Source organism: Arachis ipaensis, chromosome B9, assembly GCF_059453495.1.
Source record: "Arachis ipaensis isolate K30076 ecotype BB chromosome B9, ASM5945349v1, whole genome shotgun sequence".
NCBI classification, from domain to species: domain Eukaryota; kingdom Viridiplantae; phylum Streptophyta; class Magnoliopsida; order Fabales; family Fabaceae; genus Arachis; species Arachis ipaensis.
In genome coordinates, this window is record NC_142444.1 from 158,573,472 (window position 1) to 158,598,183 (window position 24,712).

Consider the following 24,712-nt stretch of genomic DNA (forward strand, 5'->3'; position numbering starts at 1 on the left):
GACAGAGGTGCCTCAATATCAGACTCTTCAGCTCCGACAACGAGGCAACTTGCTATGTGCGCAGCAGCATTGGATTCTCACACTCAAACATGACCCTGTTATCCCCGTTCCTCATTAGGCAATTGGGATACACACACAACCAAATATACACTACTATTAGACATTATGAATGGTTTAGAAAAGGTTTAGGCGGAGGATGTGAACTTGTTGTGAAGAATACAATGGGTTTCACACCCTTTTATAGTTGCTGCAACTTTGTCCTATTGTATTTCGTTTACACAGTAAATGAATTATTGTTCCACACATTTCGTTTACATTGTAAACGAATTGAACTTACGCGTATTTTGTTTACACTGTAAATGAAATATACATGTGTCGTGTCGTCTACCGTATTTCATTTATACAGTAAACGAAATACGTGTAAGTTCAATTCATTTACAGTGTAAACGAAATGTGAAATGTTACGCATTTTCGTAAAAACGCTACAAATTCCAGAAATAGGTAATTAATATAATTAATTAATTTATATAAATAAAAAATCCTAATATAGAAGGGGAAGCTTCCAAGGTTGAAACCGGTTCAACCAAGCAACTTCTTCTCCAACCAAAAACAGTTTTGGGTGGACAAAGAGAAGAGAGAGGAAAACTAAAAACCAACATGCATGTACCTCTCTCAACCCTTTTCATCAAGCTCCTTCAATCTGAACCCTTGATCTTGTCTTTGGCTCCAAGAAAGGATTCAGACCCTTGATGATCTTCTGACCCAGAGCCGCTTCTTTCCTTCCATTTTTGCTTCTTCGTATGCGTAGCTCCAGAGGCTATCTTCTTTCTTTGATGAACAAAAATGGAAATGAACTTTTGCAACTGAGATCTTCTTCTCTGACAGAGGCAGATCCTTTCTTTTCTTGGTATGGAGAATCTTGAAGCTCTTCTTCAAAATCTTACCTTCAATGGCAAAGACCTTGCCATGCCTTACTTTAGACCTTCCTTCCTCATAGCCTTTCTTTCATAGGCTTCTTTGTGACTTCACTTTTCTTCTGATAACTTCTATCTTCTTCTTTCCTGATGATTGACATGATCAAATACAAAGAGAGAGGAGAGAGAAGAGACAAAGCTTTCAATGCACAATAAACTCAATTTAATTTTGAGTTTCGGTTACCTATATATGCAATTAACCAAATTAATTTTTTTCTTTTCAGTTACCAAGGCATGAACTTAATTGAGTTAAAATTTAAAATCCATTAGTCCATGGAAGTAGGTAACCGAAGCATGCTTGAAGACTTGGGTCAATTGCTTTCTTTCTTTAATTTATGATGGGCCTGGATGGTTTTGGGCTAGTTTGGTTTTTCTTCCAGCCACTTGAATTAAATATGTGATGAGCTTTCACTTGCTTGAAAACCAAAAACGGGCTTCCATTTTCTGGCCCATTAGGAAATTAATTTTTCCTGCATACTAACAAAAACATCAAACAAATCACAGGAAATAATTTAAACACTTAAACCTATTTAATAATTTCATAATCAATATTTTAATAATGTTTGATCATCATTTCAATTAAATATAAGTTTTTCAAACTGAATTGAAAGGATTAGGATTTAGAGAACTTCCCGTTGATGGTTTTGACCGAGTCCTCCCCCTTTCTTTTGTTCAATATGTTCCCCCTAAATGTGTGCTTTGATTATCCTGTTTCTAACAAAATATTCACAATACAATCTTTAACAGTTCCTAAAAGATGCTTAAAAGATTTTCAAGAAATGAAACCTTTAAACAAGACCTGAGTTTCACAAGGGAATGCACATGAAACCAAATAAAACAGGATTAATAAAGCTCTATTAGCTAAGCAGCCCAAGATAGATTTGAGCAAATAATTTTATCAAACAGTTCAATGCTCAAGACCGAATCAGATCACAACACAGCATATGACCATGACACAGAGAATTAGATCAGAGCAAAATAGACCATAAAAATAATGAAACAGAGCATTAAACAGAGCATCCAGCAGCTTAAGCAGAGCACAAAACAACCAGCAACAGCAGTTAGTTAGTAGTTTTAATTTCAGTTTCAATTCAGCCAATCTTTTTCTCCCCTTTTTGTCATTAAGGAGGGACCCTACAAAAACATAGAGAGAAACAATGCAGTCCATAACATTTAAAACATAAATAATATCAAAGTATTTAGTTACAGTCATCCCAAAATAAAATAGTTCAAATGAAACTAAGTCCCAATGTAGCAAAACAAAGTGAGTCTATAGGAAGAAACAGTAGAAATCAAATCTTAGGCATCAGACAAGTTGACATCAGAATCAAGAAGATCTCCTTCTTCTTCGGAATTGGCCGTGTCCTTGTCAACAGTCTCCAAGTGCTTGATAAGCAAATTCACCTTTCCATGGTACTTTGTCCAGGATTTTTCATTCTCAAAGGCTTACTTTCTAGTCTCTTTGTATGATTTAACTATCAGATTGGACATATTGGAGAACTCAGTGAGGACATCCTTTACTATTTCTGAGAATCGAGACTTGTCAGAGGTTTCAACACGGGAAAAATTTCATCTTCACTATCAGTGAACACTGATGCCTTTGAACTCTTTGCCTTTTCCCTTTAGCTAACTTGGGAACTCCCCCACCTTTGATAGTAGAAACCCGATTCTCTACTGGCTCATTACTTAGATCAACTTGGAAGTACTCAAAGATGCATGTCAAAAATATGCCATAGGACATATTGCACTTTTTGTCACTATGGACACAGTCCACATATGCCTAATCAGTAGATATGAAAAAGAGATAGGAGCAAAATTCAAAATGGCATATAAAATAAGAGTATCACAAATGGTCACCCTTTGAAAGGAGCCACTTTGTGGCATGATGATGTGGGTGATGATCTGATGCAACAGAGCTCGAACAGGACCAAGAGCCTTATGAGTTAAATTTGTACCATCTAGAGAAGAAAAGTTTTCACAAACCCGAGCCTGAGCTTCTTGAAGTGAAATACCAACATGGACATCGTATTTTCCAGACATATAAGCCCTGACTCCATCATCTTGATATCATAATGCAGTTCTTATGGTTTCATTTTTCAGAGAAAGATGAACCTTTTTCATGTAAGAATAGAGTTCAACATCATGAAAAATCAAGTTTGCATAGAACTCACGAACCAAGATTGGATAAATAGGTTTTCAGATTTTAAAAATGGGAGTCCATTTTAAATCATGAAAATATGATGTAAAATCAATTCCTTTCTCAACAAGATTTTCCAGATTAACAACAAATGATGTACATAAGGGGCGGTTTACCAAAACTTGGGAATGAAACTCATAAGCTGCACAGGATATAAAGCAGTTAGGGTCAAAGTGAGAGTGGCTTTTACCATATTTATTCTTGAAATCCAAAGAGTCAAGGTTTAATGGTTCTCGGGTGTCATGAAGGCTAGGCCATTTGGAACATTGAGAATGGCTTGAAGGATGAGGGGTGGAGCGCCGTAGTGGAGAGGGACGAGGAAGGGAATGTTCTTCCTCTTCGGGAAAAGGCTCCTTTTCTTTTGCATCCTTCTTTTGTGATGATCCCACTTCCTTACGCGTTGAAGCCCTTGGATGAATGACTTTTCTCCTCATAGAACCAGTGGAATGGGAAGAAGGTGAAGAGGATGAGTGAGAGTGAATGTGTATGTGAGTGTGGGATTGAGGTCCTTTGGATGATGGAAGATTTTTAAGAATGGGGGTACGGGTGCTTCTACGGATAGGAAGTTTCTTTCTCATGTTGAAGGAAGTAAAATGGAGAAAGAGAAGATGAAGAGAGTGCCGAAGAGAGTGGAAGGTGGAGAGAGGTTACACCATCATAAATGCTTAGTGGAAGATATCTCATTTAAAGTAAACAGCATTGAATGAAAACGGCTTTCAATAAGGAATATAAAAATAAAAAAGAATCATTGAAAAGACGACCTTTCCTTGAGAAGTGGAAGAAGTTATAGGAAAAAGATTTTATTTGACAAAACTCCCCTTTTAGAAGATATGATGTGAAAACCTTCTTAAAATAAACTATTTAAAAAATAATAAATTTATGATACCAAAAATAATGAGCCAGTATCACAGAGTGGGCTTAAGGCGGTTGAACGGGCTTGGGTCCAAGGTACCAGATTTCAGTCTCCCCCTATTTAATGGCTTGTTCATCACTTGCCCAGATTTGTCTCCCTGTTACCTACGAGACAAAAACACACAGAGGCATGAAAATCACATTTTTTCAACAGAACTTCAATCCATCATCCCTAAATTGTTTCTTAATGAACAAAATCTGTCTTCACACAGAGATTTAGTGAAAATGTCAGCAAGTTGCTCTTCAGATTTTACAAGTTGGATATCAATAGTACCTTTTTGCACATGTCCCCTAATAAAGTGATATCAAACCTCAATGTGCTTGGTTCTAGAGTGCAATACAGGATTTTTTGAAATATTTATTGCACTTATATTATCACAAAACAAAGGTATACTATTAATTTTCAATTTGTAATCTTCCAATTGAGTTTTAAGCCATAAAAGTTGAGAGCAACAAGCAGCCGCGGATATGTATTCGACTTCAGCCGTGGATAAAGCAACAATGGCTTGCTTCTTGCTTGACCACATGTTAAGTGAACTTCCAAGGAAACAACACATTTCGGATGTGCTTCTTCTATCCACTCGGTCTCTCGCGTAATCTGCATCACAAAATCCTACTGCACAAAACTCATTAGATTTAGGATACCATAAGCCAAGATCACATGTGTCCTTAATATATCTAATGATTCTTTTGACGGCCAAAAGATGGGATTCTTTTGGGTGAGGTTGAAATCTAGAACACACACCCACACTTTGAGCAATATCCGGCTTAGAGGATGTAAGATACATAAGTGATCCTATCATTCCTCTATACCTTGTTTCATCCACATCTTTGCCATTTTCATCCTTGTCAAGTTTAGTGTTTGGATGCATAGGAGTTCCCATTGGTTTGGAGTTTTCTAGGCCAAATTTCTTGATTAACTCTTTGGAATATTTTCCTTGGTGAATAAAAATACCACTAAGAGTTTGTTTGATTTGAAGACCAAGAAAGAAAGTTAATTCTCCTATCAAACTCATTTCAAACTCACTAGTAATTAGTTTTCCAAACTCTTCACACAAGGATTCATTGGCCGATCCAAACACAATGTCATCCACATAAACTTGAGAAAGCAAGATATCATCATTAGATTCTTTTATAAACAAAGTAGTATCAGTGGCACCCCTTTAAAAATTATTTTCCAACAAGAAGGCACTAAACTTTTCATACCAAGCTCTAGAAGCTTGCCTAAGACCATAAAGGGCCTTTGATAGTTTAAAAACATAATTTGGAAACTTTTTACTTTCAAAATCGGGAGTTTGAGCCACAAATACTTCCCTATCTATAAAACCATTAAGAAAAACACATTTGACATCCATTTGAAATATTTTAAAGCCCTTGTGGACAGCATAGGCAAGAAGCAACCTAATTGCTTCCATTCTTGCTACTGGAGTAAATAACTCATCAAAATCAATACGTTCCTCTTGATTGTAACCTTGGGCCACTAGTCTAGCCTTGTTACGAAAAACACTACCATCCTCACCCAATTTATTTTTGAAAATCCATTTTGTACCGGTTACCTTTTTACCATAGGGATTCGGTACAAGGGTCCAAACCTCATTCTTATCAAACTGTGATAGCTCTTCTTCCATGGCTTTAACCCATGATGGATCTTCAAGAGCTTGCTTCACATTAAGAGGTTCCAATTGGGACAAGAAGGCAACATTGCTTGGTTCTATTTGCTTCTTGCTTGAGGATCTAGTGGTTATGCCTTGTGAAGGATCTCCAATAATGAATTCATGAGGGTAATCCTTCAGAAATTTCCATTCACGTAGCATTTGAGGAAAGGTTCTGCCTTGACGAGTTTTAGTAGGCAACTCTGTTCTGGATTCTCTAGCTTGTTTAGGAGACAAAACAGAAATGTCTCTTTCATTTTGAAGAGAAGTTTCTGGATGGACAGATTCAACAACTAGGACAGATTTGAGATTTTCTTGATTGGCTTATTGGTTCACATCAGTTTCACTACCTGCATCATCATCTAACACAGCACTTGGAATAGAGTTAGAATCACAAAAAGACATGTGTATGGATTCCTCAATTGTTCTATGTTCTTTGAGGTAAACCCTAAACGCTTTGCTAGTGGTGGAGTATCCAACAAACATTCCTTCATAAGATTTTGGATCAAATTTTCTAAAATTTTCTTTATTGTTAAGCACAAAACATTTGCATCCAAAAATATGAAATTACTTAAGATTAGGTGGAGTTCCTTTCCAAAGCTCATATGGAGTTTTCTTTAAACCTTTTCTAATGATGGTTCTATTTAGAATATAACAAGCTGTGTTTACAGTTTCAGCCCACAAAAACTTTGGAACATCATTTTCACAAAGCATTGCCCTAGTCATTTCTTGAAGGTTTCTATTCCTTCTTTCCACAATCCCATTTTGTTGAGGTGTTCTTGGGTATGAAAAGTTATGTGCTATTCCAAATTCATCACAAAAATGTTCAAAATCTTGGTTTTCAAATTTAATTTCTTTCCATGATCACTTCTCAAGTGGGCAATTTTTAAATCTTTTTCATTTTGGATCTTTTTGCAAAGAGAGGAAAAAGCATAGAACGTATCATTTTTGTGAGTTAAGAAAAGAACCCAACAAAATCTAGAGTAATCATCCACCACTACCAAACTATAATGTTTTCCTCCCAAACTTTGTGTTCTAGTAGGACCAAAAAGATCAATATATATGATTTCCAATGGCCTTTTAGTGAAAATTCCATCTTTGGGTTTAAAAGATGATCTTACTTGTTTGCCTAGTTGACAAGCATCACAAGTAATATCTTTATCAAATTTAATATTTGGAATTCCTCTAACTAAATTCTTTTTAACAAGCTTAGAAATTTGGTACATGCTTGTATGTCCCAATTTCTTATGCCAAAGCCATTTTTCAAATTCAAGAGAGGTAAAACAAGTTACTTTTTTATCCTTTAAATTCTCTAGAGTTAATCCATACACATTATTACATCTTTTTGCTTCAAACAAAATATCACCGGATTTTTCACAAATAACTAAGCAATCCAATTTTCTAAAAATAACCAAATATCCAAGATCACGCAATTGGCTAATACTTAGTAGATTGTGCTTTAATCCGTCAACAAGCAAAACATCACTAATAAAAGAAGAGAAGTTCTTACCCACTTTACCTATGGCCACTATCTTTCCCTTTCCATTGTTACTAAAAGTAACAAAATCTCCATCATACTCATCAAGCTTGATGAAGAATGTTGACTTCCCACCCACTATCCATATACCACATGTTGTCCTTTCTTTTGGATGCTACGCAAACCTACAAAAATACTTAAGTGACCTTAGGTATCCAAATCTTTTTGGATCCTTTAATGTCAAACCATCTCCTTTGTCCCAAGCCATTATAATCACAAATAATCTTGTAAACTTTATCTCCAATCATCCTTTCACTTATGAAGCATTGAATAGGAAAATGTCCATTCCGATTATATAATCTACAAAATTTTTTGTGTTGCTGTTTTTTAAAGCTTGTTGGGTTTTGAAACCTTATGTCATCCAAAGAGGATGTCATGTTGGTAAAAGAAGATTTTTCAATAAATTTTTTAGATTTGTGAAAACCCAAACCAGCTTTATCATAAAGAGGTTTTTGACTAGACAAGAGTTGATTTAAATTTTCAGAACTTTGAGTAAAGCTGGCTAGGTCTTCTTTAAGTCTTTTTACCTCTTTATGCAGCCACTAATTTTCCTCAAAATAATTTAGATTTGTAATCATAGAATGATGATATTCACAGCTCTTAAGTTCAACTTTTAATTTCTTGTTTTCTTCAACAAGATCAACAGCAATTTTGGCTTCCCTTAATTTATCTTTGAGAAAACTATTTTCTACTTTTAGAATGGTAACTTGAGATTCAAGATCATAGTTTTCATCTAAGAAGTATCTGATTTTTCCATTGAGATGATCTATCATAAGATGAAAATCTTCAGTTGAGGGTTCAGGAAATATTACCTCATTTACTATGTCGGCCATGAGACAAGTTTGGGACTTGGTTTCAGATTTCTCTTCTTCATCCGAATCATTCTCCAATTCTTCCCATGATGCCATGAGGCCTTTCCTCTTTTCTCTTTTTAGTCTGTCCTTCTTCTTCAGTTTATGACAATCAAACTTGAAGTGTCCAGTTTCTTTACAGTTTCTTTTCTCTTTGGTTTCCTTGAACTGCCTCCTTTGTTTCATTCCTTCAACTTCATCATTTTCCTGAATTTCTTAGCAAACAAAAAAAGTCATCGTCAGATAAATTTTCACTGGATTCATCATCCAGAGATTCAGTGATTGATTTGAGAGCAACTCTTTTTTTTGTATCTCTCTTTAAATAAGTGTTTTCAAAAGCAAGCAAGTTTTCTCTCAGATCATCATAGGTCATTTCATCAATACCACTACTTTCTGCTATTATTATAGTCTTGGTTTCCCACTCTTTAGTGAGACATCTCAATATTCTCCTCACAACCACAGATTCTGGATGTCTGATTCCCATATCATCCAAACCAGTGATGATAATGTTGAATCTTTCAAATATTTCATCAATTGTTTTTCCTTCTTTCATTGATAACATTTCGTAGTCTCTGTTCAGCATGTCTATTCTGGATCTTTTAACTTGGGTTGTGCTTTTATGAGTGACTTAAAGCTTGTCCCAGATTTTCTTTGATGTTGTGCATCTTGATACCCGTCGGTATTCTTTGAAGTTGACAGCACAGTTGAGCAGGTTGACAGCTTTAGCATTGAGCTCTATTTTCTTTATGTCATCTTCATTCCAATCGGCCTCAGCCTTGGGAACCACCACTCCATCAGCTCCTGTGGTGGTTGGAAATTGTGGACCTTCCATGATTATCTTCCAAAACCTGTAATCCACAGACTGAACAAAAATCTTCATTCTTTCTTTTCAGTAGCTGTAGTTCTTCCCATTGAAAAATGGTGGTCTATTGCTTGACTGTCCTTCTGTCAGAGTATAAGCCACCAGATTTGAACCACTGTTGACTGCCATCAGGATCTTTTCTCCAAGCTGCAAAGCTTGATCTCTTTGAGACCAAGCTCTGATACCAATTGATGGTAATCAGTGGCTAAGAGAAGCGGGGTTGAATCTTAGCCCCTTTTCACTGAAAATTAATTTCTGACTTTTAAAGGAACTTTAGGAGATATTTCTGCTTTATGTCTCGTGTCGAGTTAAGAGACACTTTTGTTTTGTCTCATATCGAGTTGAGAGATATTTTTGTTTTTGTCTCCTGGTAAACAGAAACAGAGAAAGGAGTAGGGAAGAAGAATTAACACCAGATATATCCTGGTTCAGCCACTAGGTGCAATGTGGCCTACATCCAGTCTCCATCACAATAATGATGGAATTTCACTATCTTTTCACAACATTACAAACACCAATATTTTTCTAGGAACTACCCATTCCTATCAGGGACAAATCTAGATTCTACACCCAATCTGAATTTGACTAGGACTCAACACCTAGCTTTTAACCGCAAAGTGCTAACCCAACTTGCAAGGGAATTCCCACAGGATCATGAAACACAACATACAGATGTATAAAGAACCTCTGAGACATCTATGTATTTTTCTCTAATATTGATCACTGCCTTTTTCCTCTCACTGATTTTTTCTTACAAACCTCACTATGTTTGCCTTTTTCACCATGAGACTCAGATAGACAATACTAGGAAAAAGAAAACAAAATGAACATCTTTGAAGGAGAAGAACTCAAGAAGCTCGGGTAGCTATGAGAACTCTGTGCTTTCACTTTCTCTCCTTGATCTCAACCCTTGGCCGTTCACCCTTAATATAGAAGGGGAAGCTTCCAAGGTTGAAACCGGTTCAACCAAGCAACTTCTTCTCCAACCAAAAATAGCTTCAGTTCGGACAAAGAGAAGAGAGAGGAAAACCAAAAACCAACATGCATGTACCTCTCTCAACCCTTTTCATCAAGCTTCTTCAATCTGAACCCTTGATCTTGTCTTTGGCTCCAAGAAAGGATTCAGACCCTTGATGATCTTCTGACCCAGAGCCGCTTCTTTCCTTCCATTTTTGCTTCTTCCTACGCGTAGCTCTAGAGGCTATCTTCTTTCTTTGATGAACAAAAATGGAAATGAACTTTTGCAATTGAGATCTTCTTCTCTGATAGAGGTGGATCCTTTCTTTTCTTAGTATGGATGATCTTGAAGCTCCTTTTCAAAATCTTGCCTTCAATAGCAAAGATCTTGTCATGTCTTACTTTAGATCTTCCTTCCTCATAGCCTTTCTTCTATAGGCTTCTTTGTGACTTCACTTTTCTTCTAATAACTTCTATCTTCTTCTTTTCTGATGATTGACATGACCGAATACAAAGAGAGAGGAGAGAGAAGAGGCAAAGCTTTCAATGCACAATAAACTCAATTTAATTTTGAGTTTCGGTTACTTATGCATGCAATTAACCAAATTGAATTTTATCTTTTCAGTTACCAAGGCATGAACTTAATTGAGTTAAAATTTGAAATCCATTAGTCCATGAAAGTAGGTAACCGAAGCATGCTTAAAGACTTGGGTCAATTGCTTTCTTTCTTTAATTTATGATGGGCCTGGATGGTTTTTCTTCCAACCACTTGAATTAAATATGTGATGAGCTTTCACTTGCTTGAAAACTGTACAGGATGTTGCCGGTACGGGTTGAGAGATGGATGGAGATCTTGCGGGTCGGGACGGATGTCGGATCCTTTGACTGGAGCAATGGGGGGTGGTACCTGTAAAGACACTCCGACGCTCAAGTCAGAATGGATCTGAGAGGTATATGGTGTGTAGAATGAATATCGTACCTGAGGGAGCCTGGGGCCTCCCTTTATATAGGGGATGGTCGTTCTCTTATCTTATCTTATTTGGTTAAGATAAGGGAGGCGTTTAAATTTGATTGTTGGTTAGAAGCTCTTAGTGGGCCGATTCTGAACCTTCTAAAAGGGCGAGACGGGTCAAATAGGGTAACCGGGTTCGGGACCGTTCTGGGTGTGGAGTCCGTGGGCCGGATCCGTAACAAAAACAAAAAACGAGCTTCCATTTTCTGGCCCGTTAGGAAATTAATTTTTTCTGCATACTAACAAAAACATCAAACAAATCATAGAAAATAATTTAAACACGTAAACCTATTTAATAATTTTCTAATCAATATTTTAATAATATTTGATCATCATTTAATTAAATATAAGTTTTCTAAACTCAACAATAACTTTTTAAAAGTAAAAAAATATATATCTAGTATTATTTTTTAATTGGTCAAATTTTAACGGAATCATAATACTTTAATTATTATTATGAACAAGAATACTCCTATCCAAAAAGAAAAAAAGGAAAAGAAAAAATCCAACTCACAATAATTGATCACTGAAAAGAGAAAAGAAATTAGAAATTCTATTATATTTTCCTTTTTAAACATTTACAAAGTTTCAAAATAAATTACTAATCTTGCATCAAAATATAAAATGTATGCTTTCTCTTTTTCCTTCCACCTCCGGTCCTCCACGGCTCCACCATCATTGTCACTTGGCCCTTCTTTCCGGTTCAGCTCTCCCAGCATGCAAGGTTTGGCTGTGCTGCTCTGTCTTTAGCCTGAAACAGGTTTTGGCCTGTTGTTTACGTCTCCACCATATTTAAGCTTTACCAACATCATAATTTATTATGTTTGGCCATCACTTTTAGTTATTAATCTGATTATTTTAGTATAATAATTTAATAACATACTTTAACCCATAATTTTAAATATTAATGACTAATTACTGATAAAAAATAATAAATTTTGATAATTCTCTAACATTACTCTTATCATTTTGTTTGATATTTTGATGGTAACTGCAATGCTTGGGCAAGTCTGATTTCTAGATTGTTTGAATTAAAAATCAGTGCTTTTTCGCAATATGCAAGAAAACTAATGAAAACTCATTACCATGCCCCTACAATAATAATATTGTTGAATTATATTGGTAACTTGATATTATTTCCATGAGTTTGATCAACTCCTTTTATTCTTGCCTTACCCAAAAAAATCTGGGACTTTTGATAATGATGCATAATTTTTTGCCTAGAACTATATAGAATTATCTTTATGGAGATATTGATTTCTCGTTCATGATAATAATGATAGTTGTATAACTCATTTTGCATGATTGCCTTTTCCATGTTGCAAACATAATTTGCTTCACAAAGCTGTTTAACCTAATAGAATAGTATGTCTTTCACAGGCTAAACATATCAAGTTTGTACGGAAAGAATTCACTAATAAGTCAAATCATACCTTGAGAATTTTGTGGCATTTTCAGTTACTTAGCCACTTTGTCTATCATAGAGGTTCTTAGTTGCCAGCAATCTCTATCATTTATTATAAAATATAAAAATATTATTCTTATATTAAAATTAGTTATCAATGTATTTATGTATAAATATATATAAAATTTATTTTATTTTTAATATATATTTATATTCTAACATGTATTAATGTATTTGTGTATAAATATATGTATAGTTTAATTTATTTTTAATATGTATTTAATTATATTTTAACATCTATTTTATATTAATAGCTAACTTTAATGACTATAATTTTAGTATATACATAACATAATCTTATAAAATAATGTTTTTATTTTTTTTAGAATAGCACATGACAATAAACTAATAAAAAATAATTATTATATTAGTATACATAAAAATTAGTTATTTGTATAATATATATATATATATGATAATTGATTTAATAATTAGTTTTTTTATGTATTATAATATTTTTGACAAAAAATATATCAAATATTATTTTTAAATTGGTCAAATTTTATTCAAAATTAACAAACATATCACACTCTTATTAACCAAAACATAATACTTTAATTACTACGAAAAATATTACTCCTGCTAAAAAAAATTAGCTCAGAATAAATTGATCATTGACAAGAGGAAAGAAATCAGAAATTCTATTATTTTTCTTTTTAAGCATTTACAAGGTTTCAAAATAAATTACAAACTATATCTTGCATCAAAATATAAAATGTATGCTTTTTCCATCCACCACCAGTCTTCCACCATCATTGTCACTTGGCCCTTCTTTCCGGATCAGCTTTCCCACATGCCTCCTCACCCACTTCTGGAACAGGGTTTACCAACATGGCTCTTTCTTTTTCTGGTCTTTGACACCGGTTGTGGCGGTTTAGTTTGATGCAATCATGCAAATTGGAATTAATTTACACTTCCAATTTTCTTTTTTTTTTTACTAGTTCAACTCTTCTTCTTCATGTTATGTTAGATTAACCCACTCTGCCGCAACCACATCTCACCATTTATGTCCCTCCTACCAATTCTTTCCAATATCTCTTTAATATAGATTCTGGAATTATCAGCAATATTTCACCATTATTCTCAGTTTAATATGTAAAATCTAGGGGCTAACACTAGTATAAACGATTTATATTAATAAAGTTTTATTTAAAAATAGCTGTGTATACTTTAAGCTTTTGTTTTAAACGTATTAATTAACACATATCCCTTAAAAAATATTCGATACGTTACACATAAAATTAAGCAATTCCTCAGGTCAAAATTAGGGAAGGAATAACAAAGGAAGAAAAAAACAGAGAAAACTAAGCAATAGTCACAACACCCACAAAAGTAAAGTGATAAGTTATGTATAAGATAATTAAAATCTTGTTATATATTATATTATATTATACCTAAAAAAAAGAGGACTATCGAGGGAAGAAAGCAGTTGTAGGCATCTCATTTACAGAGGATGAGAAAGAATATTTGGTGGTGTGACCTGATGAATGTGATTCATGTCCAGATGCATGCCTTCTTGTCCTTCCTTTCATGAAAAATGCTGGTTCCTGAGGATATGGCATTTCAACTGAATCATTTGTAAGATATGAAGCTATGGTCCCCATTGTAGGCCTCTCATCTGGATTTTCTTGTACACACAATAATCCAATCTGAATACATCTTTCAACTTCATTTGGATTATAAGATTCTTGCAGAACTGGATCCAGCAATTGAAATACTGATTCATCACTATTCCACAGTTTCCATGCCTGAAATCACAAATTAAATAAATGATATGTTTTGATTTGATTTGAATATTCTAACAGAGTTCATCACATGAAATTTTGGGGACTTGATACTCACATAACTCAAGAGGTCGTCAATACGACATGAATCAAAAGAAGAAGAATTCTTCTTTCCACTTATAATCTCAAGCACCATGACTCCAAAACTAAAAACATCTGATTTTACTGAAAATTGTCCATGCATTGCATATTCCGGAGACATATAACCACTGCATAATAAAGGGTTAAAAAAGTATTAGTACAATATAATAAACTAGCCAAGCAAGAAAGATTAGTTGATACCATCTAACCCAAATAAAAATGGTACAAGTCTAGAAATATTTTCATGTAGTATTGCATTACATTGCACATATTATTTTTCTTTGATCACAAATATTGAACCGGCAAATTAGCCAATATATTTTCAACTTTTAACTTGAACTAATGTGACAGGAAGGATAGTACTCGTTTTCTATATCTTTTCAAGATAATAAATGAAGAAAAAAAAAGGTGAATTTATCATGTGTAGAGGGATTTAGCTGGTAAAGTTAAGGATATATGACTCACTATGTGCCCACAACTCTGTTAGTACATCCTTGGATGTGATCTGTATCTACTATCCTCGCCATTCCAAAGTCAGAAATTTTGGGATTCATGTGATTATCTAGTAGAACATTGCTTGGTTTGAGGTCTCGATGTATTATCATGAGACGAGAATCTTCGTGAAGATAAAGAATTCCTCGAACAATTCCTTTTATGATTTTATAACGTTGCGACCAAGTTAATTCTCTTCGCTTGGAGGGATCTAAGATTGTCATCAACCAAAACCAGGTGAGAAAAAACAGAAGGGATCTTTCCTATGAACAACTAAATAATTTAATTAAATTATGATGTAAAAAAGATAACAAATAATTGAACTAGCATACCAAATAGGAAGTGATCAAGGCTCTTGTTAGGTACATATTCATAGATAAGTATACTCTCTTGATCTTCGAGGCAGAATCCCATTAACCTCACCAAATTCCTGTGCTGAAGTTTAGCTATCAACAATACTTCATTCTTGAACTCCTCCACCCCCTGTCCAGAATTTCTTGAGAGCCTCTTCACTGCTATTTCTTCTCCGCTAGGAAGAATTCCCTAGAACTTCAGGCCATTAGTACGAAAGTGCAAGAAAATAGAACAAGAACCATAATGTTACATTATTCTCATCACATAGTTTTACATAATGTAGCACCTTGTAGACTTCTCCATACCCTCCTTTGCCTATCCTGCTCCCTTGAGAAAAATTGTTTGTTGCGAATTGAATTGTATCCAAATCAAATTCCAAAGACTCTGAGGCACTCATATCAGGCCTAACTACAACAAAACAAAGTTCACAAGAACAGTTTCAAACTACTCTAGGCTTTTCTATCAAGGTTGAGAGTTGAGAGTTGAGAGTTGAGAGTAAGAAGAAACTAGTTAACTGGAATTACAGTTTTTTCTGATTCTGAGACCAGTCTTGCGTCTCTTCCTCAGTTTTCTTCGAAGGTAAAAGTAGCCAAAGCATAAAACCATCACCAAAATCACAACCACAACTGCAACCATAGCAATCACTTGTGTTCTGCTATTTCCTCCTCCTGTCAAAACATAGAACTATTTAACCTTTTCTTACTCAAATTTGAATGGATGCAAAAACTTTGATAATCCTATTCCTAACATTCATTTCTAATTGATTTTTAATATTAATTAAAAGAAAGAATATGAACTGACCCTTATTAGTTGTTGTTAATGTCCCGGAGGTACCTGAATGCTGATAAAACGGGTACGTTTCATACCTAACAATGCAACTTGGAAACAAAACACTTCCCCCTATGCTCCCGCCGCAGCAAGTCCTTGGAAATTCAGCCGCCGCGTCCACGATACACCGCTTGCAGTCAGCGGCTGAGAGGTCCGGCGTGCACTGAGCAAGACCGTACACTGTGGTGGTGGCAGTGGCGGCGGCTTGCTTCACTGCATACTTGTTATCAGAACCGCTAAGAGCCAACGCTGCTTCATTTCCAATCCCATTGAATATGGACCCTAAAGCACTGTAGAAACCTTTGCTGTGCAAAACCACAGGGTCCCCCAACGGGATCTTGATCTGGTACCTAAACACAAGCAGATTATACAAGATCCAAAACTTTTCAACTCAAACGAATTGAAATTCTTAAACTGTAGTGTAGGTACCTTGGCCATTCGTCCATGGTGGAGAAGAAGAATCTGTTGGAGTAGCGTAACAAGCACTCGTTGTACCAGATGACAGCCTCTTTAGCAGAAGGACACGACGAGGCTATGTTCTGCGCTGCGAAACCGACGCACTCTCGGCACAGTGCAAGTGGCACGTCACCGCGGCACATGAAGAGGCCGTAGACGGCGGCGTCTGAACCGTGAGAGCCTGCAGTTGCGTTGAAGAACCTGAGATTGTTGCCGTTGGTGACGTTGGAAGTAAGATATGAGAAGAGTGTGCTGAGGTTGACGTCGAAGGTGCTGTTTGGAGCGAAGGTGGAGTTGGTTGTGCAGTTGACTGAATCGAAAACAGAAGCTGAGGCATGTTCTGAAGTCAAAAGTACTGTTAGTGTTAGGGTTCTAAGTAAGAATGGTAGTGTGATATTTTTGGTGTCGAACATGATGATGAAGGTGGTGAAGTTGTGAATAAAGGTTTCTGCATTAAGAAAGGGAAAATAAGGAAACGATAATAATGATAACTCTTTAGTGTTGTAAATGTTCGTTGAAAAGGAGCACTGTAGAGGTGGCTATATATGAAAAGAAAATGTATGATATAATTGGATGGCAGTAGACTTTACGTGAAGTTGATAGCTGAGAGCTGTTAGATGAAAATTTAGTCAAATTAGTCAAATCATCTAACAGTTCTCCGCTATTAACTTCACGTGAAGTCGACTCCACCTGAGTTTCTATCTATAATTAGAACCGTGAGCATGAGTCAACAAAGCAGGATTTGACCCTCTTTGGACGATTGAGCTAGCGACTGTGCCAATAATGGAAAGTTGGAAACGTGAATGACACACCTTCTTCGTTCTCTGTGGATTATTATTTGCAAACTTATATTTATTTCAATTTGAGAAAATAAAATGTAAGTGTCGAATTGTATTTATCTTGAGATTCTTATCCAATCGTTTTGTCAAATCTTGTAGGTGGCGAAGCCAACACTTTTGCATGGGTCCTAGATGGCAACTTGGCTACCCCCATTACTCATTGATGGGGACGTAAGCATCGGATTTTTTAGCCCGTTGCATTAATTAAAAGCATTTGATCACTGTTAATGAGTTGGAAAGTTCGTTAAAAAAAATCTAGTTGTCTGTTTCACATTATGTAATTATTAAGGTACTTAGGCAAAGGACAACAGAAAAGATTCCAAGGAAAATACCTAATGAAATTTTATTACAGAAGAAACATTTTTAACAGACTAATTTTATTCCAAGGAAAATAAAATACCTTTGAACAATAGAGGGTCTCCATCAAATGCAGTAGCATTCAACGTAGAAATGTAGGAATAAAACTGGAAGAGTTCGAACCTGATTTTGCAGCTAGGGAGCACAACTAACTCTTCTCCCAATTTTTATATGCGTATTTTACTCAGATTATTTTATTTCTTGGTTTAACGAATCATTTACTCCTACCTCCTCCATTTTAATTCCAAAACCAAATATTCTCTTGGAAGATTTATATTATGAGAAAAATGCTCAGAACCAGAAAAGAACTTAAAAGTAGAACACACAATAATTCAGGACTTGCTCTTTTCAGGAATAGCAGACACATTCATTAATGAACTAGAACATGTTCCTCTATAAACAAGAAGCAACACAACTTTTCTACAACAAATAAACAAATTCCCTTGTGGGCACAAAGAGAGAAATAAATATAAAGAACCAAATGTGCTCTCACAGTTGAATTCAGAACAAGTCTTTGCACATTAATTCAAAGTAACTAATATTTATTATATGATTTATATCCATTATTTGAATAAAAGAATTTTAATTTCATATATGTACACACTAACACACACGTGTAATGGTTTCAATTGACCTCGTACTATCGTGGAACAGAGATACTAATAGACATTTCGTTGAGTGAATGTTGAGTGGAACTATTGCTTAGGTGTCCTAAATCAACTTCTACTGCGACCATATTTGGATTCATTCTACCATGTACAAAAAAAGCAGGCTCGCGAGGAAATGGCAACTCAATGCAGAGGTTACTTAGATATGAAACTACTTCTGCCATTTGTGGCCTATCATTAGGATTTTCTTGAACACATAGTAAACCAACTTGGATGCATCTAATCACTTCCATTTGAGAACATGATTCATGTAGATTTGGGTCCAGTATTTCAAATGGTGTCCCATCTCTCCATTGCTTCCAAGCCTACAACCATCTCATCATATTAAACACTGAAATCATGTGTATGTGTGTGTATATATATACACTTTATTAAATTGATTGAGAAAAACTAGTTGTTTGGTACTTACATGACTCAAGAGACCATCGTTGTAGTAAGAGTCATAAGAACTTGAATTTTTTTTGCCACTAACAATTTCCAAAATCATAACTCCAAAACTGAAGATATCAGATTTTTCCGAATATTTTCCTAACATAGCATATTCTGGAGACATATAACCACTGCAAAAAGGAAATCAATAATATTAAAACAACAAGCAATAGTAAAATACATAAAGAATAACAATAACTTCTTTGTGGATAATCTAACCAAAATAAATATTATGCTTATCTATGTATAAGATGCACATTAAATAGTTAAATGGTTATCATTGTAACGTTTCTAAGTATCTGATCTTTATAAATCCAATTTAACACATGCCAAGTGTATTTAGATGGTAAGCAATTAACAAGTTTAGAACTTACTATGTTCCGACAATTCTACGTGTTCGTCCTTGATCTTGATCAATAGCAACCATTCTCGCCATGCCAAAATCTGAAATTTTAGGATTCATGTTGGCATCTAATAAAATATTACTAGGTTTGATATCACGGTGTATAATTTTGAGGCGAGAATACTCATGTAAATAAAGAATTGCTCTAGCAATTCCGCCTATAATTTTAAATCTCTCACACCAACTTAATAGCCTATGCAGTTCAGAACCTGCAAAATTTATCAAGGAAGGTACAGGTGAGAGATAACAAATAGAATTCCATGAATACAAAGAAAACAACAAGGAACTTTATAAAAATTAAGCTCAAGGGATTAACAAACTAACCGAATAAAAAGTAGTCTAGGCTCTTGTTAGGAACAAATTCATAAATAAGTATTTTCTCTCCTTCTTGTAAGCAAAATCCCAATAATGCAACAAGATTTCTGTGTTGAAGTTTAGCTATCAGCAAAACTTCATTCTTAAATTCTGCAATGCCTTGCTCGGAAGTTATTGACAATCTTTTTACCGCTATTTCTCGTCCATCAGAAAGAATACCCTATATAAATAACTTAGCAATTAATACAAGAAGAAAACAAAATAAAGTAACATGTATAATTGTATATATTGTACTAATAATTTCATCTCTCACCTTGTAAACTTCTCCGAATCCACCTTTACCTATCAAGTTTGAACAAGAAAAATTGTTTGTTGCTTCTTCAATCGTAACTAAGTCAAATTGCAATGACTCCAAAGTAGTACTTTCGTTTCCAACTACACAAAGATATGCGAAATATGAATAGCATGCAGCATAAGAATAAAATATATAATTGCTAAGCTTAATTAGAAAACGAAAGTTCATAAGGACTGATTTTCCTTTTTACACACATTACATACAATTTTCTTTAAGGATAGCCTTATAACGCCGCAGAGCATTTATCCGCCGGAAATGATAGCCAAAGAAATAAAGCATCAAGAAAGCAACAATAGGAACAGTAGACGCTATGATAATCTTTAATCTTCTTCTGCCACTTGGTTCTCCTGCATAACAATCAATATTGCCCGTGAATTCAATAATGCAAGTGTATCTTCAGTGGTTTTCATAAATATCGCTTAATAAGTTGAAGTATTATTTCCAATAAGTTGAAGTATTATTTCCACTTTTTTTTTTTTACCGAAGATATGGAGACTCGAACCCGCAACCTCTTAATTGAGTATGGAGAGACTATGCCATTTGAATTATTGCTTCTTAGCTATTATTTCCACTTGGGAGTCTTAGCATTTTGTTCAAATATTATGAATTTAATTTTGAGACAATATTAAAAATAAAAGTTTTACACACAGTCAAATAATTTTATTTTTAAGTCACAAAGTCAATCTCATCTGTTTTTTTTTTTTTTTTGTTAAATAGACAATGACTTTTGTAAATAATATGATGAATAAGGGACTCTAGAGTTGACCCAATAAAGTAAAAAACACTTCACCTCAAATTACGTCCTAAACCTTAACATTAGGATAACTATCTAGACACCTGATGAATTAAACATCCAGTCATTGTTAACTATGCATGAGTAAATCGAACAAAAAAAAAATAATTATCCAATTAAAAATCATGAATATAATAATCTGCATACCTATTAATTGAACATCTAACATATCTATTGTTCACATTGTTTAGCATTCTTATTGTCTACCTATATTTTTTCTTTTTCTTTTTTTACTATTAGTTTAAGTTTTTGGGACAAGTAATGTTATGGCATGCTATCAAACAGTCTAATGGCTCTTAAAAGTAAGGTTGAAACTCCGGATGGCATGCTATCAAATAGTCTAATGGCTCTTAAATTTATTTGAGGATGATAGTTAAGAACTATTAGATAATAATTTAGTTAAATCTGTCAAATTATTTAAGAACTTTTAACTATGAACTTCACATTTAGTTAATTGTAAGGATATTTTTACCTAAAAGTAAACAAAAATTTAGCATAAAATAAATAAAAAAGTAAAAAATTACAAAATTAAGCCAAACTAAAAGAACAAGTATTAGAATAGATGGCAGGGAAGCAAGAGGAAAGTTTTACCTGAAAGCTTAGTTTGATATTTACCAAGTCTAGAATTAGGTAGTGAATTCCAGGTGGTAGGAATAGTAACATTGGAGTAAAATTGGCGTAATCCGAACATCAAATTGCAGCTTGGAGAAACAACCATCCCACCATCGGTTCCCAAACAGCACATAGGAATATCCTTCATTAAATCATTCAAACACTTACTGCAATCTTCTCTCCACAGATCCGGAGTGCACTGAACAAGTGTATATACATTCTTAGAACCATTCAAGCTCGCGTGTTTTGTTGCAAATTTCTTCATCTTGCTCTTCGCCTCTTCAATTGCCTCGTTCAACGTGCTCGCCAACAACCACCCGTAGCTTCCTTCATTGCCCGGATTGCTGCCATTGTTGTGAACGATGTACTCAAGGCGAGGCCACTCATCCAAGGTAGAGAAGAACGAACGATTCGAGTAGCGAAGGAAGCATTGGTGGTACCAAATTATGCCTTCTTTCGAGTTATTCCCACACCTTGACCCTATTTCCTGCTTTGCTGTTTCTACGCACTCTTGGCATGTCTGGTTGCTGACGTCACCGCGGCACATGTACATCCCATAGATTGTTTCGTTCGGGTGGCCGCCGCCGGCGGTGGCGTTGTAGAAGCCGGCGGTGGCCGCGTGGGAAGAGAGGGAGGTGAGAAGGGTTTGGAGGTTGGATCTGTAGATGGTAGTGGGAATAATGGGAGAGATGGTTTTGTTGTTTAAACAATCGCATTTCAAGTAATCAAGCTCATTACTATGATTATTATTATTATTACTGGCTTCGGTTATGAACAAATTGAAGGTGGTGATGAGAGTGAGAAAGAAGCAAAGGTAGTTGAATAATATGAGTTTAAGAAAAGACATTATATTACATCATTCCTAACTAACTCTGATCTTTCGTGTTTAATTAAAGTGGAGAGTAATTAGAGGGAGATTATTGATATGGGTGGGTTGATTGGTTGGTGGTGGCTAGAACATGATCATTTCAACAACTATCACTATAGCCAGCTGGCCAGAATGGAATCATATTCTACATTAGATGTAATTGATTAAAAATAAGGGAAAAAATTATTATTTATATATGTAGATAACCACTAGTTATCTTGCAGTCTTTTGGAAATATGAAAGCTATGAAACACATGGAAAATAGTCTTTTGATTTATTTTATTTATTCATATGTTTATTATTATTTTATGCCAAATTGCCAAGTAGGTCCATCCATTTGCGCATAAACTCGAGAATACTTTCCCTAATCAATTTATCTCTTACACCGCTATATCTTTTTCTACAATAGTATTATTTGTGCAACTATGACATTTTTTAATTAAGTTATAAATTATTTACGAAAATCATTAGCTATACTTTAACTGACAAATAACTACCACTAACTAGCAAGTGTATGTGTATACGCCAAATGAAACATTTTTCTTTGCAAACCGACAAGAATTAATTGAAGATATTTAATAACATAGTAAGAGGTTTACCTGAAAGTGGTTTACCAACAAAAGGTTTGGGTAGTTGGTACCAATTAATAGGAAGATTAGCGTCGGAGTAGAATCGATGTAAGCCAAACATCAAATTGCAGCTTGGATACAAAACCATTCCACCATCTGTTCCCAAACAGCAGATAGGAATATCTTTCATCACATCATTCAAACACTTGCTGCAATCTTGACTCGACAAATCAGGTGTGCACTGAACAAGTGTATACACATTCTGAGACCCTCCCAAGCTCACATGTTTTGTTGCAAATTTCTTATTGCCATTGGCAGATTTCGCAGCCTCAGCAATGGCATCGTTCAACGTGGTTGCTAACAACCATCCATAGCTCCCTTCCGTGGTTATATTCGACGTTTCGTGATGACTGATGTACTTAGGCCGCGGCCATTCGTCCACGGTTGAGAAGAAAGAGCGGTTGGAGTAACGAACCATGCACTCATGGTACCAAATTATGGCTTCTTTGGAGTTTGGACAACTTAAGGCTATTTTCTGGGTTGCCATTTCAATGCATTTTTGGCATTTCTGGCTCTTGATGTCGCCCCTGCACATGAACATGCCATAGATTGTTTCGCCGGTGGCATCTCCGCCGGAGGAAGTGGTGTTGTAGAACTCGGCAGTGGCGGCAACGGAAGAGAAAGAGGTGAGGAGGGTGTGTAGGTTGGATTCGTAGGTGGTGTTGGGAGGGAAGGTTTTGTTGGTTGAGCAACTGTGACTGAGGTACTCAAGTTGGTTATTGTCATTTGCTTCGTCCATGGAAACTTTGAAGAATAAGAAAAGGCAAATTTGGAGTAATATGGGTTTGAGGAAAGACATAGAAATAGCTTGATCGTTTGGCGTTTGGATATGGATATGATTGTTGTGAATATGCAAAAGAATGATGCCTTGATTGGTTAGTATGGAACATTAGAGGCAAATAATCAACAAGTTTAGTCAGTTGTCTTGGCAAAAGTAGTTTTGATGACTTGTTACATACGGTGGTGTTTTTGGAAAAGAAAAAAAATAGAGTCTGGCAATAAGAAGATTCAAATGAGAATATAGAAATTTGAATGGTCAAATCAACTATATATGTACTACGTGTCAGGTATATGTCCATGGAAACTCAAACACATTCATTCATGGAAGTTTTGCAACTTTGGTAGTAGCTAGCTACAAGATTGATGAGATAAACGAATCTGTGAAGCAGGCAGCGCTGAAGGAATATCAGAAGTCAGATTATTTTCTTTTTTTTAGACAGGTTTCGATAAGAGTGTCTATGGATCGGATCGTATCCGTAAATCTGCAGAAAATATCCGCATTTGCAGATCGGATCCGATCTGCACCCTTTGCGGATCGGATCGCGGATATCTGCTCTACATCCGCGTATTCATAATTAAAAATATATATATGTTTGGTATTATATTTACTTATTTATATGTTTTAGTTAGTAATTATTATTCATATATTGTATTATTTTATTTTTATTATTTAGAAAGAGTTTGATTAAAAATATTTTAGGAATAAATAAGTTTAAAAGTATGAAAGAAATATTTTTATTGAATTATTTTACATTGAAATATGATTAAAAAGAGAAGATTTAATTATGCGGATATATCCGATATTTGATTTGATCCGATCCGCACATTTGCAGATCGGATCGGATCCGGCACTAAAAAGTGCGGATATCATATCCGATCCGATGAAAATTGTGCGGATCAGATCAAATTTTCGGCCATATCCGATCCGATCGATCCGCGGCACCTCTATGTTTCGGCTCAGTCCAATAAGAATTAGGGGTCCATCTGATGGACCCACGATTCGACAGATTATCGACCCGTCCGAACCATTAGATGATACGATACCCTTCATCAATGTTCGGATAGCTGGCGGAAGTTTTTAGATAAATGGGTCCACTCAAGGACAAAGGATAAAAGAGAGGGATTTATCTTTTTCCTAAGAGTCGTCACATTTTTTTATCTTAATTAGTCTCTTTTTTGTACGGATATTTACTTTAATATCGAAGTGTCTTTGTAGATAATTTCACTTACCAATCAAGTATAACGTAATC

The 24,712-nt window shown here is 35.1% G+C and overlaps 2 protein-coding genes across 11 annotated transcripts; both read right to left on the reverse strand.

Moving 5' to 3' along the window:
• Positions 1–13,043: 13,043 nt before the first annotated feature.
• On the reverse strand, positions 13,044–16,972 carry LOC107616122 (cysteine-rich receptor-like protein kinase 19). 9 transcript variants are annotated; one of them, XM_088498401.1, is made up of 9 exons: positions 16,388–16,972; positions 15,932–16,308; positions 15,655–15,798; positions 15,417–15,538; positions 15,109–15,319; positions 14,750–14,987; positions 14,262–14,412; positions 13,900–14,167; positions 13,044–13,470 (listed from the first exon to the last, which is right to left on the reverse strand). In XM_088498401.1, exons 1-9 carry the CDS (start codon positions 16,825–16,827, stop codon positions 13,424–13,426), a joined length of 1,998 nt encoding a protein of 665 aa, XP_088354527.1. In that variant the 5' UTR covers positions 16,828–16,972; the 3' UTR covers positions 13,044–13,423. The 9 variants fall into 9 exon arrangements, with proteins under 9 accessions (XP_088354527.1, XP_020966841.1, XP_020966842.1 ...); XM_021111182.2 differs by having other exon boundaries at positions 13,814–14,167; XM_021111183.2 differs by having other exon boundaries at positions 15,646–15,798.
• A 983-nt stretch (positions 16,973–17,955) lies between these two features.
• On the reverse strand, positions 17,956–23,609 carry LOC110262495 (cysteine-rich receptor-like protein kinase 19). Of its 2 annotated transcripts, none has more exons than XM_088499839.1 (7): positions 22,653–23,609; positions 19,984–20,127; positions 19,739–19,860; positions 19,435–19,645; positions 19,082–19,319; positions 18,688–18,838; positions 17,956–18,583 (listed from the first exon to the last, which is right to left on the reverse strand). In XM_088499839.1, the coding sequence occupies exons 1-7, from the start codon at positions 23,479–23,481 to the stop codon at positions 18,251–18,253; spliced, it is 2,028 nt and encodes a 675-aa protein (XP_088355965.1). In that variant the 5' UTR covers positions 23,482–23,609; the 3' UTR covers positions 17,956–18,250. The 2 variants fall into 2 exon arrangements, with proteins under 2 accessions (XP_088355965.1, XP_020966836.1); XM_021111177.2 differs by having other exon boundaries at positions 21,165–23,608.
• Positions 23,610–24,712: the final 1,103 nt, after the last annotated feature.

What these genes read in the sequence shown, in the direction of transcription:
- LOC107616122 (XM_021111181.2), bottom strand. Translation starts at nt 16,827, where the DNA reads ATGTTCGACACCAAAAATATCACACTACCATTCTTACTTAGAACCCTA. An exon ending in ATTAACAACAACTAATAAGG is followed by an intron (nt 15,799 to 15,931) that starts GTCAGTTCATAT and finishes ATGTTTTGACAG; the next exon opens with GAGGAGGAAATAGCAGAACA. An exon ending in CCTTGATCACTTCCTATTTG is followed by an intron (nt 14,988 to 15,108) that starts GTATGCTAGTTC and finishes TGACAATCTTAG; the next exon opens with ATCCCTCCAAGCGAAGAGAA.
- LOC110262495 (XM_021111177.2), bottom strand. Translation starts at nt 22,032, where the DNA reads ATGTCTTTTCTTAAACTCATATTATTCAACTACCTTTGCTTCTTTCTC. An exon ending in GGCTATCCTTAAAGAAAATT is followed by an intron (nt 19,861 to 19,983) that starts GTATGTAATGTG and finishes ATCTTTGTGTAG; the next exon opens with TTGGAAACGAAAGTACTACT. An exon ending in CCTAGACTACTTTTTATTCG is followed by an intron (nt 19,320 to 19,434) that starts GTTAGTTTGTTA and finishes TAAATTTTGCAG; the next exon opens with GTTCTGAACTGCATAGGCTA.